Raw genomic sequence first — 12946 nt, forward strand, 5'->3', positions numbered from 1 at the left:
GCCTTCGGGAGCATTCCTTTCTGGACCCACGTCATTTGCAGAGAGGCCCAGGATGGAAACTGCACGTGCTTAATCACACTTGAGAAGGGGGCCGCAAGTACACCTGTGCCCCCAAGGCACCGCAAACCACTGGGCAGCCTTACCTTGTTCCAGCAACCCTGGACTGGTAAGCCGTCTTCACCCTATAGTGAGGAAGGAAGGCAGACGGCTCAGACTCCGAGACAGCCCCCCAAGCAGGTGGGACGGGGGACAAGGGCCACAGACACTGCGGCAGCTGATCAGGATGCAGCCCACCTCTTGTCTATTTCTCTTCTCTGCTGCAGGGCAGAGCCTCGGAAGGGGCTGGGAAGCCAGCCAGGCGGACTTCCCATTGACTAGGGTCCCATGTAGTTGTAGTGCAAGGCCAAGAGGGGCTGCCCTAGCCTGTCGGGTCAGCCCTAGCCTGTTAAGGACAGCCCTAAGCCCTGCGGGTCTCTGCTCTGGCTGGACTGAGGGCTAGGTGCTCATGGGTAAGTCACTCAGCGCTTGGCGGCCTGTCTCTTCCTCCATAAAACCTGGGGAGGCACGGCTATGTGAGATGGTCGCTACGGTGCCCCCAGCTCTACTATCTCAGTTGCCTCTCTTCCTCAGTGGTAAGAGGAAGACGTCTAGGCAGGTCCATGGGATAATCAGTGAGAAGGAGGACGGGACACAACGGGGCAAGCCACCTCACAGGGATCACCATGTGGCCCTGAGGTGCCTTCCGCAAGGCGACGCAGGCCTCTGGCACAGGCCTGGCCATCACTGGGAATTTGGGGAGGGGGGTGAAGTGGAGGATGGGATGCTGTGCGCCGTTTGTCTTCTTTGCTGGCGGCCCCCCCGCGGAGCACCTGAGTCTTCTTGGGGCCCGATGTCCCGGCTTCTCTGGCATACCCTTTGGGGAATCTGGAACTTTTGTGAGACAAAGTGGGGAGGGTGGGGCTGAGCCGGGGCATAGATCTGGCTCTCAGTCCGTGTCTACTAGAACTGCAGCCCAGATTCTAGAATTCACAGTCCAGGGCACAGCAAGGATGGACACAGGGTTTCAGGGGGACCGGAGCAAGTGGTCAGCCCAGAGGCCGTTGAAGGGGAGCCCTCTGTGCCCCAGACCAATCCCAGCACCGTGACAGGTGCCTAAACCGCTCACCTGGCGTTCAGCAGGCAGCCGGCCCGACACGGAGGGCCGAAGAAGTCTAGTTACCTTGTGCTAAGATAGCTGCCCCTGCCCCCACATCCACAACAACACAGCGCAGGAGACGGGGAGAAGAGCAACGGCAAGAAACACGGTTTGCATTAAGGACCAAATAAAGATGACCTTCGTTGTCCCCTCTGGGTCAGGGAGGGTCTGCAGGGGGAGGTGGGACATTCCAGGGCCTCATGAAGACCTTCTGCCCCCTTCCCCAGCCTGCCACGGTGCAACACTCCACATGACTCTGGAAGGGAGAGGAGCCTCCGCGGGCCACAGTGGCATTCCCATTGGCACATGAAGGTGGCGGGGGGGGGGGGCGGAGGAGAGCGAGGCAGGCAGAGGGAGCGTGGGAGAGAGGTGGCTGAAGCTGCAGCGGGCGGGACTCAAGGCGCTCAGACCGTGGGAGGCATGTGGCAGAGGGGAGACCTGGCTGGCGATTAGCGGAGGTCTCTGCAGGGGCCAGGGAGTCCTCCCATGGTTGCATGCTCGGGTTCATGGGGCCAGGCGGTGGGGAAGTGGGGGCGGAGAGCAGGGGTGTCAGTGGTGGGGAAACAGGAAGGAAGCTACTCTGTGCTCTTCTTTTGTTGCGTGCAATGGTCCTAAAAAGTCTCTACACGGGGCTCTGTGGTCACCTCTCAGGGTCACAGAGAATATTTTCTTATAACTTTTTCCCTTCTCTTCAAAGATAATTCCCGTGGGACCCTGGGGCAGGATTTGGGACCCGGAGCCCTCATCTGACTATTGCTTGTATAAAAATAGCTCCATGAACTCCAGAACTCCTGGGGACATTTAGGAGAGAAGGAACCTTTTAAACCAAGTGCCTTGGCATGAGGGGCCATCTTCTATTCCCCTTAAAGGGAGGCGAAAAGATAGCTGTGGGGGCGAGAGTGTCCCTGCCCCGAGGGGGCTGGGGGCTGGGGCCCAGCTCGAGCCGCACTGTGGCCACTCTGCCGGGACATGCTTGGAGAGTATTCCTAAGTGCCTCCAGTCTCCTGTCTTCCCTTCCTCAATAACATTCCCAACCATTCCATTCTCTTCCAGACTTGCTGGTGGTGAACCATCTAAAGATGGAAGGAAGGGAAGCCAAGGGAGGATCTTCTAGGGTCTTCCAGGGTTTGAGCAAAAGGGACGAGCCCTTTAGTCTCTAAAATCCTGCTCTTGGACTGTCCCCTGGTTCTGGTGGTATCACTGGGGCAGCGACCCCAGACCCAACCTGGAAGAATGGGCAGGGTGGCCCCCTCCTCTCCCTCCGTTCTAGAACTTCCCAGTCTCCCCGTGTTTATGAGCATGCCCATCGGTCCCCTGCCACCTCACGAGATGGTTGAGTGGGAAGGGCTGTGGGACCGTCTCAGGCATCTCATTCAAGTGTTTTGCCAGGTGCTCAGCAGATGCTTTTGCCGAACCAACTGCCGTGTGTGAAGGAAGAGGAGTCAGGGTTGCTACGAGCCTGCCCAGAGAATCCACTTCCCTAGCTCTCTTTCTGGGGGTAGGATGGCTAGAAGCAGCTGTGAAAGGAGAATCATATGCAGCCAAAGCTGGCTTAGGGGGCGGGCGGGACGGCTCACATGAAGGAGATGTGCTTTTGAAGCAGCTGTGGGAAGAAGCCAAGAAAACATCCTGGCAAACTTTGCATGCTTGAGGGGGCATGGCGGGGGCCCCTGAGGACCGGCCAGGGCAGGGTGACCCTTAGCGTCTACAGAGAGAAGGGGCGGGAGGCATGTAGCGGGGGGCGGTGTGTGGCCAGAGAGGCATGCAGGCGAGAACCACACACGTGGGGAAGCCCGAATCGGCCATGCAGGCAGGGGAGGGTGATGCCATACCAATGGGCATGGGGCATCCAGTCCGTCCAGCCCTGGTAACCCCGGCTCCCCTTTCTCTCCTTTAAAACCTCGGTGTCCCTGTTCACAAAACCAACCACGATGATTATTTAGGTCAAGGCTGGCCAGCTCCGACTGTGGAGTGGAGAGGCCCAAGTCCCACCCCAGCCAGGATGCAGGACCCTCGAGGCAGCTATAAGTAGGGCCCCAATCCCAGCGGATTCCCACTTCCCAGACTCAACTTTTGTGCTCTCTCTGGCTTCCACGAGAGCTGAGCTTTGGAACATGTACAGCCAGCCCCCTCTCCTTTTAAAGACTCACTTGGAATAAACATGGATGAACTTCAAATTTAGCGTATCATAATTTTCAGAACCTTCAAACGGATTGTGAGGGCACTTGAGAAGCCCAGCTAATGTGCTACAAATCCTTCCTTATAAGCTTGTTTGGGGGCTCCTGGAGGGGCTCTGTCTACTGATTTTGGTCTACGGCTTCACAAGCTTTAGTGGCATGGCTAGTGGCCATGGGGAGGCTGTATATTAAAAGCCCCCTTTCTGGCCTTGTTCTACCCCGTCTGGGGCCTGGTGTCCTGCATCCCGACGGAGGATTCCAACAGCTTGAACTGCTGGCCACAGAGGTGGCCACGAAACGAAGAAGGCAAATGTGTGGCTCGCAAATGCTACGCTGGCTTCCAGAGCTATCCTGGAGCGGAGGGCCGAGGCCTGCTCCAAGATCCCTTTCCTCGGGGACCGGGTTCTTGTTTCCACACATCAATTGTTCTGCATCTTCAGAGGAAAGGGATTCAGCCAGAATGACTTGCAGCTGTGGTTTGAGGGCACCACCACCAGCAGGCAGAATTTTCCTGGCCAAGTGACAGGATAGATTTGACAGCATCAGTGTAAGTATTCGCTCACCATCTTAGCTTATTTGCCTTCTTGGTTTCCAACTTGCAAACCTCAAGGAAAAAACCAGAACAATGCAAGTGATAAATGAAGACATACCAATGGGCAGGGGGCATCTAATCCAGGCGCTCCTTGGTCTCCCTTATCCCCTTTGGACCCTCTAGAGCCTTTCTTCCCCCTCTCCCCCTGTAAATAATGGTTTAGTCCAAGAGAAAAAAATAACATCAAAACTTTAGGATCATTCATGTGTTAAGGTTAGAAACAGAAAAAGAAAAAAAAAATAAAGAGGGAAAATAACATGGCTTAAATAGGATATTCTTCCCAATAGGATTTGAGGTCAGCACCCATCCCCACCCCTCTATAAGCTGGGAACCTTGGCTACAGCCAGTGGGCAGGGCGGCAGGGGAGGAAATCGAGGCCTGCGGGCTGGGAGCCAGTAGGGCTCAGAGCTGGAGGTGGAGGGAAATGTAGGAGGAAGCTACTTGGGGCCGGTTTTGCTAATTCTGAGCCCAGAGTAGGCCTGGGATGAACAGGGGGACCTACTTCCTTCTCTTGGAGGGTCCATTTTTGAAAGACTTTGACCTGACAACTTCGGTCCCAATTGGTTTTCATTCCTTTGAAATTCTATTAGGAGGCAGGATGATTTTATTTAGAGCCCTGGGGTGTGTGTGTGTGCGCGCGTATGCGTGTGTGTGTGTGTGTGTGTGTGTGTGGATGTGTGCACATACTGTGTGCACGTATGTTTGTATGAATGTGTGAGTGCGTGCTTGGGAATGTGTATACACGTGTGTGCATATATGAGTGTGTGCTTGTGCACGTGTACAAGCTCACACATGTACGTGTGTGTCCAGAGCTCCTGGGTGGCCCCTGGCTCTCTGATAGGTCCTCCCACTGTATGTGGGTCTCTGGTCTCTGGTCTGAATCAGAGGCAGCTAATTTGTACACAGACAAGTTGGTTCAAGGAACTCATTTGTTTCTGAAAAACTTCAGTAAGCTTCATCTTTCTAAATCGAACCCCCTTCTGTATGTGTCGGGGTCACTCTCCATTTCAAAAAAGGCTACGGGGACTTCTTTGCAATGAATTTGAGTTTGGATTTTCCTATGTTGGGTCTCCTTACAAAGGGTCCAAGTGTGCCCGTGGGGAGTCTTCTTGGGAACAGTTCTCCTCTGCTGCAGAAGGCGGACTCTCCCATGCGGGGGGGGCTTCCAGAATGCTCCTCGAGGTGGACAAGGCCTTGAAGGCAGGCAGCACAGGGATCAGAAGAAAGGCTTGGAGCCAGAGCGGGTCCCGCCTATGACCGGCAGTGTGTCTTTGGCAAGTTACTCAACCTCTCTGAGCCTCATTTTTCTTCACCTGTACCATGTGGATAATAGCACCTGCCTCAAAACTTTGTTGTGATGTCTTTGTGCACATTTAATGGTGCCATTTAATGGTGGCAGAGAGTCCGTGCTCGGTAATGATAGCTGCTTCACCGTGATTACTGTGGTGACAATGACTTCCCGCGAGCCTGTCCTGGAGCCAAGCCGGCTGCCGCGGTTTGGCCCGGTACGTCTACCGTGTTCCCACAGTAGAAGGTTGCACGGTTCCTGGGGGTGGGGGTGGGGGGGCCAAGGGCAAGAATGTTTCTTATGTTTCTCTGAATCTTTGGAAATGCCTCAAATTTCTTGGTTCCAGAGGTTCCCTATAATCGCCAGTGGATTGTTCTGAGTTTTCTAAAGTGCAGACGCTGCCTTGGAAAGTGATGTGTTCAGGAGGACACGTGTATGAGCATATTAGGTGCCATCCCATTGGCTCTGAGCTACGCCCGCTGATGAGAATGCGACGGCGTGAATAGTCCCCGAGCAGTGGACCAGCAAAACTGCTAGCTGTTTGACGGGAAGCCCCAGGGTAAACTTTCTCAGCAAAGTGGTCCCTCTTTCTCCTCGGGTCAGGCCAGTGTAAAAGTGAACGCAGTTGCCTACGTCCAGGGGGTGGACAAAGCTCCCGAGGAGTTGGTGGGGGTGGGGTTCCAGGTCCCGGATGATTTGCCTTCGGGCAACAGAGGGTCGGCAGCGGTGGTCCTGACTTTCAGGGTGTGTGGCTTGCACTATGGGGAGGCAGGTCCTAAGGGCCCAAGAAATGGCTTTAAAGTGGGTGTTCTTCGAAGGTATTAGAGTACTAGCTTTACCTACAACCGCCCTGCCTCCCACCCCCAAGGAGTGACACGAAAGTGGCCCTGGTAAAGAGGGGATAGTAGGCGGGGAAAGGGCAAATAAAAGGTTTCTTTAAAAAATACAGATAAGGAACTTGATTTCAGAGGAACTGAGTTGAAGCTGGGAGAGTGGAGGGGAAAGATGAGGGGGATGGGGTCTGGCGATGGGGCGAGCGCGTCTGCGCCAAGTACTGAAGGAGAGAAGGAAGGAAGAGTCTGGCTTAGACCAAAAGAGATAACGGAGGGCGGAGAGATAAGGAGGCCAGGCGGACCTGGCAGAGCAGGCCTCTCGCAGACACCCCAGCATGCGCGCACACCCCAGCATGCGCGCACACCCCAGCCGGGGCATCTTGGAGAGTGACAGCAACTGCCCTGCATGCACGTAGACTTTCCAGTTGGCTGGCTTGCAGGCAGCTCCACCCCTGCACCCAATTTTCCTGATGCCAAATGCCAAATTCATGCCACCCTTTATCTCCCCACCCTTTTAAGTTAGCTCCACGTGGGACTTGAACTCACGACCCTGAGATGGAGACTGAGCTGAGATCAAGAGTCGGACACCTAACCGACTGAGCCACCCAGGCGCCCCTGGGGCACCCTTTATCTTGTGACGAACATTTTCATCCTAAACGTGGCTCCTGGGCCAAATTCTCGGGGCTGTTAGAGGCCGGGAAGAGTGTCCCTTGTGACAAGGACAGGGCATTCTTTCCACGGCCATGTGTGCTCCCTTAGAAAACGGCCTGTTTTGGGCTCTGGGCCTTGAGTGCTACCACAAGGACCTTCTTCATTTCAGGAATGGGAGAGAGGCTCCAAGACTGTTTGCCTGGGTGGGACACAGAAGCGTAGTTTTAAGACGGGGTCCCCGTTCATGGTAAGACGGAGCAATGGGCTTGCGGCGCGCCCACTTGGGCCTCTCTAACGGGCCCAGGCATGACGTGCAGCGAAGTTCGAGAGCGGCCTGAGGCAGCCACCTTCTCATGCCTGGTGGGGCCGGGGCTCGGAACACCTGCAGCTTCGCCTTCACGAGCAACGGTGAGGCTTCTAACTAGAATGTCATCGAAGCCCCTCTGGTCTTTTCCTTTGACCAAAGCGTCACTGTTCTGAGCTTCCAGGCCTCAGGGAAAAGAACTGGCCATGGCAAAGTGCCGACTCTGCGTAGAACTTCCTTTGTTTTGAAGGCTTTCTTACGAAGCCCTCACATCTCCCCACAAGAGGTCTGCTAGGGCCAGTGGTATTAAGAGGTCTGTTTGAAGAGGTGAGGCGCAGGGGGCACTCTTCCAGGACATTCTGGCATCCTGAGAGTCGGATCTCTCGAATGGAGGACACAAGCTGTTCCTTGATCTGCAAACCTGCTCTTTGGAACTAGTCAGTTGTTCTTTAGAGGTTACCGGAAAGCGAGTTCGTGCAACCTGTTTTCTGGACTTGACCTTTACTAAGTGACCTATTGCTAAATGACAGGTGGGGCAGGGGAAGGTTTGTAGGGCCTCAGGGAGGAAAAGTGGAGGAGAAATATTCTCCCGCTGATTCCTGGGGCCTCACTGGCTCATTCAACAACCCCAGAGCCTTGCCTCAGCGCCGCCTGCCACCCGCCACCCGCTGCCCCTCCACCTGTGACACGGGCATCGGCCTGCCCCACCTCCACCTCCAGGGGAACGTGATCATCACTGGTTGTGCAGCCTTAGAATGGCTCACTGCCGCAAGCCAACTGAAAAAGTCGTAAGAAATAGTTAAAATATTAATTGAATATGCTAAAGACAACCAGAACACTTTAGAAATAAGTTAGAAAGGAGATTAGTATGCCAGCTAAGAGGTGGAATGATCAATTTTTTTTTTCTTTTTCCTTTGTGGCCTCAGTTCTTTGATGACACAGGAAGGAAGGTGGGCTTTCCCGCCTGCCTGACCAGCCAGCACATTTCCGGAAGTAGGTCTGATAATTCCAGTGGTTTCTAGACTTGGTCTTCCATGGACAGTTTGGTAAGCCTCACTCTGCCTGCTTCCTCTTCTTTATAGAATATATGAAGCAAATTGAGTTACTTTCGACAAGCTGCCAGGAAGGAGAACTTAGGGCTAGAGAAGAGTTCAATAAGTATCTTAAATGGAAGAGACTGGAATTGGTGCAGGATATAAGCATACAGATTCTGGCACTTTCTATCCATGAACACGGTTATCAGTGTTCAAAGATCAGCTGGAGGACCTGGGATCTGGGAGCCACCTGTTCTGCCTCTAAAGCTCTGTGGGAGCTTGGTATATTTTGTCGTGGTCCTGGCCTGTCTCTCTCTCTGTTCTTCCACTCGTTCTCTCCTCCCTGAGACCCTTGGACAACGTGACCCACTAGAAGATGTGCTGGGGCCTCTACGTGCTGTGGGTCACACTCTGGGGACCACTGTGATGAAGCAGCAGGCGAGACCTTCTGTGAACGGACCCACAACTCATCTCTGGGTCTGAGGCGGTTAAATGGTCCCTGCTGGGCCCAGAAGTGGCCTGTGTCAGATACGTGGCATGTGTCGCATCCTACCACATGGCTGTGGGGCCCGTGGATGTTCAACAGCTCTGTGTTGGTGATAATGGTAGAAACCAAAGGGACAGCAAAGGACCTCGGAAGATGCGATTCATTGCATGGTCCTGCGGGCTCTTTCCAAGAGAAATAATGGCTGTGATCATTTTTTAAAGGGTTGGCTGCTTACAACAGAAGTGCGCTTGTGCTTGGAGCCAGAATTTTTTTGTCTCTCACCAGTGGCCTGGGATGCCTGGCGAAACGAAATCTCAGAAGGCTATGACTAGGCAATGGTGGGTCTAAAAATACCATCGAGGGGTCCATTGGCAGGGCGCTGCAGAGAGTGGGCACATGGCTCCCGTGGCTGGACGGCAATGTTAATCTGGTGACCACTGTGGGATTCAGTCTTCCATTGCCAGGTGGGAAAAAACCATGCTTCCATTTCAGGATTAGGCCCCAGGCTGCCTGCACGCTACAGTAAGCTCTTTACTACAAAGCCTTTTAATTTCAGATGATTTACCAGGAAGAACTGTATTGCCAGTGTTGGGTCAGGAATCCCCAATTGATCATTCCACCACATCATGAAGACATTAGTAACCACAGCCAAAGTGCAAGGGCTCAGACTCACCCGGTTTCCTTTGTCTCCGGGTGGTCCATGTAAACCCTGCAATAAATCAAAGAAATGAAGACACGTTCATGAGAAAGGACAGGAGGGCCGTCCAGGCCTTCCTTCCAGGCTCAGAAAGGTCTGATGCCTAATTCATCAGAGACAGGCTTAATTATCCCGGTTTTACAGAAAGGGACAAAGGGACTTGACCTCTAGACACATAATGAGGTATGGGCGAAGCCAAGAATAAGGTTCCGGTTTTCTCTCTCGGCAGCCGAGGCCCTGGCCTGCGGCCCTGTTCCTCGCCTGTCCCTCCTGCTGACGGGCGGCAGGTGCTGAGGACATGGTCTGTGCGCAGAGCACTCTCCCGGCAGAAGAGGTGTTTGCATGGCTCTCCCGCCAGGCTCTTGCCAGAAAAGTGACCCCAAAGCTGCTCTTTTCAATTATAGGCTGTCCTCCATGACTTCAGCTAGGGAAGCAGCACCAGGCAAAGACTGGCTGGGGTTGGCTGGAGCAAACTTGCTTGGGCAGCCACAAATGGAGCTGATGAACAGATGTACAACCTTCAAGTGGGTGGAAACAGTGGTCCTGGCTCTCTTAGGCCATCCACTTTTACAACAACACAGCAGGAAAACTGGGGGAGGCAGTCCTGTCATGGAACATCTCCTTCTTGCATTATAATGATCTGGCTTTGCTTCTGTCCTTCCTCGACGGCCATGCACATTCATCTGTGAGACCCCCCCCTGCATCCCATCAGATGGTCCACGTGGCCGAGGACCTGGTATCCCAACAGGGCCCACGTGTCCCCAGGTTTGCCTCAAGCAGTGCCCAGCCGGGAAGTTCCACGACCACGGGGCTGTTGGCAGCTTCCTCTGTCATGGAAATCAGCATTCTCACTCGGTTCTGGATGTTTGCTCCAGGCTCTGGGTAGTCTGCCCCGGCAGGGCTGCTGCGGGGGGTAGGGCTGGGGGAGAGAAAGCTCCAGTCGCGTGACACTTACAGGAAGGCCAGCTGCTCCTGTTGGTCCCGTCACCCCCAGGTCGCCTTTGCTGCCCTGAAACAGGAGAAAGAAACCCATGAGCCCCCCCTGATGTGGGAACCACCTTCCGCCCACCGTTTTCTGTTCCTGTAGGAAACCCCGGGAACCTCTCCGGTCCCCTTCAAAGAGCCCTCTATGAAGCAAGGGCTCAGCGGAGGGTGTGACCGGTGTGGACTCCACCACGGGGGTGGGGGGGCTTGGAGGCCTCCCCGCCCCTCTCCAGCGGAGCCCATCCCCCAAGGCCCTCCGGAAAGACTGGACAGTGCCCTGAAGCTACTAGGTGGCCTCAAGCAGAAGCCGGGGCAGGGGGGGACAAAGAGCAGGAAATGAACATGGACAGAGAAGGGGGGGGAGAGAGGAAAAGAGCTTTGCTTTCTTCTTTGAGGCCACAACTGTCACCCCGAAAGCAGCCATCCTGGTCCCCAAAGTGGCTGTGATCTCGGGGAGGGACATCTATGCCCCTCTTCAGAAGCTCCCCACCCTCTGCACCCTCAGCCATGTGGTCAGTGAGCGAAGGGGACGGAGCCTCCCCTGTGGCAGAAGGTCCACAGATGCCCCGCACAGGGTCTAGCGCCCCCGCAGCCCTCTGGTGATCTCCCGCCCCAAATGTGCGGAACCTGGGGCCTGGCCGGGAAGAGCGGACCCGGATGGGATGGGCGGCCCTCCTCCTCCCCTGAGCCAAGGCCCCCAGCAGCACGGCACACGCACCCACTCCATGGGAGACAGTGACTGTGGGAGCTGGCCTAACGCCCCCCGGCCTCCTGACTTCTTGATGTTGCCCAGGATTTTCTTACACTACCTGGCACTCCGTTCCATGCTGTCTCCCTAAATCATCACAAGGCTTAGGTGTGTCTGCTCCCTGGGGAGCAGCACCTGGGGCCCAGCCAGACGGAGCCTGTGACCGATGCCAGGTGACCGGGAGCTGGGCACAGGAAGCTGTCTGTCTGTCCACTCATAGCGAGAAAGTGAGCAACCCAGTTCGGCCGGCTCCCCCACAGGCTATTGTGAGGGTCACCGGGCGAGGTCACGGATGAGGTGCTTGCTGGGCTGGGGGGACGGGTTGGGACTGAGGACCTGCGGCTGGGCAGGGGCGCCGGACCCCTCCTGGTGTGCAGGCTCTCTGGAGTCTGAGCACTCACCCTCTCGCCTTTTGGTCCCGCTGGGCCTGGGACTCCGATTGGTCCTGGAGTACCCTGGGGGGGGGGGAGCGAAAGAAAGCAGAGGTGAGGGGCCTGATGTCGGTGGGGAGCCCCGGGAGGCCTGCCCGGCACTGGAGATGAGCAAGGTCCAAAGGCCCATTTTCAGGGTTGGCGAGGGCCAGGCTCGTTCAGGGCAGTCATTGGACTGGGGCGTCTTCCTGTTTGGGGTGGGGGCCTCGGGCAGAGAGGCCTCCCCCTGCCTCAGAGCCAGATTTGAGGAGGGAAACCCTTTTGCTTCCCCACCAAGCTTGCCAAGGCTGAAAACAGTAGGAGAACTGCTGCTTCATTTGCTCCCTGAAGCGCTTGGGGGGGAGGGGGGAGGCCATCGGGGTGGGGGCAGGGGCCGGCACCTGTTTGCTGTTGCAGCTCCACATGCAGGGGTGGGGGCTCATGCCACAGAGACCGATGCAGACGCACACACACAGAGGCAGGTGCGGGGGTGGGTCATTCAGCTACTGTTCACCCCACCCGCCCCACCGTGGGCCACCTTGGCCTTCAGCCTCTGTCCCCGTGCCCCGGCCCTGTGGGGCAGGCCAGACTGGAGAGTGATGGGTGCGCTTCCGGTGTCTGCAGGCACCGGCCTGGCAGCGAGGGGGGTCCCACCCGCTCTGGACTCAGGGCTCCGGGGGAGTCGGGGCAGCTGGAACCTTCGGCTTAGAGGCAGGGTGGGGTTGGCTATGGCACACTTAAGCACCTTCCCCAGGTCCCCGATGTCCACCCCGACTAGAAGGAGGTCTATATTTCAGGTCTATATTGCACTGCCTCCGTGTTTAGGCTTCCTGCTCAGACGAGGCCCTGAGGATGTGGGGCTGGCAAGTGGGCAGTTCCCGGCGCTGCTCCGGGCTCGAGCAAGTGGGGAAACACCGATTTACGTTACAAGAGAAAAAAAAAAAAGAGCCATAAGACATCCTCCGTGCCCCCTCTGCAGCTATGAGGGAAGACTATGGGGTGTCAGAAATGAGAGCGGCCTGATCAGGGGTCTTGGCTGAGGACAGCACTGCAGGGTCACTGGCCGGCTTCAAGTCCAGCCTCGAAGGCCTATCAACGCTGAGATATTGGAGAAGCTTCTTGGCTCTCTGAGGGTCCGTTCCCCGCCCCCCCGTAAAAGGGGGGTGATGACACGAGTGTTTGCTTTTGAGGCCGCTGCCCGGTTGAAATGGATGAACGCACGTCACGCATTTGGCACCGGTAAATGTTAGTATTGGCAGGGCAGGTTATTCCTCCCATAACACTTTTCCTTTAAGGTTGTGATGTTGATTTAATGAGAAAAATACAACCTGAGGTCCAAAGGGGACAGAATCTATGACTTTGCCCGGCTCCCCTCTGTCCGGCAAGAATGGAGGACAGTTTTGGATTCTCGGATTCCAGCCACAGATCATCCCCCAGCCCTGACCGGCCACCTGGGGAAGGCACGCTAGGTGTGAGGAGGGGGCAAAGGGGCGGACTCGGGGGCTGGGGTAGGGAGCACAGCCCAGAAAAGAGGTCTAGTCTCTGA

General features: G+C 55.8%; 1 protein-coding gene across 1 annotated transcript in view; it reads right to left on the bottom strand.

Moving 5' to 3' along the window:
• COL13A1 (collagen type XIII alpha 1 chain) overlaps positions 1-12946 on the bottom strand; it is a 198377-nt gene that overhangs the window by 56513 nt on the left and 128918 nt on the right. The window contains exons 37-41 of the mRNA XM_028109525.2: positions 11392-11445; positions 10214-10267; positions 9235-9270; positions 4023-4109; positions 144-182 (exon numbers count right to left, since the gene is read on the bottom strand). Of these exons, the coding sequence (XP_027965326.1) occupies positions 144-182; positions 4023-4109; positions 9235-9270; positions 10214-10267; positions 11392-11445 (270 nt within the window). The remainder of the gene's footprint in view (positions 1-143; positions 183-4022; positions 4110-9234; positions 9271-10213; positions 10268-11391; positions 11446-12946) is intronic.

Source organism: Eumetopias jubatus, unplaced genomic scaffold (assembly GCF_037043125.1).
Source record: "Eumetopias jubatus isolate StellerSeaLion01/CBP00866 unplaced genomic scaffold, mEumJub1_p1.0 scaffold_17, whole genome shotgun sequence".
Taxonomy (NCBI): domain Eukaryota; kingdom Metazoa; phylum Chordata; class Mammalia; order Carnivora; family Otariidae; genus Eumetopias; species Eumetopias jubatus.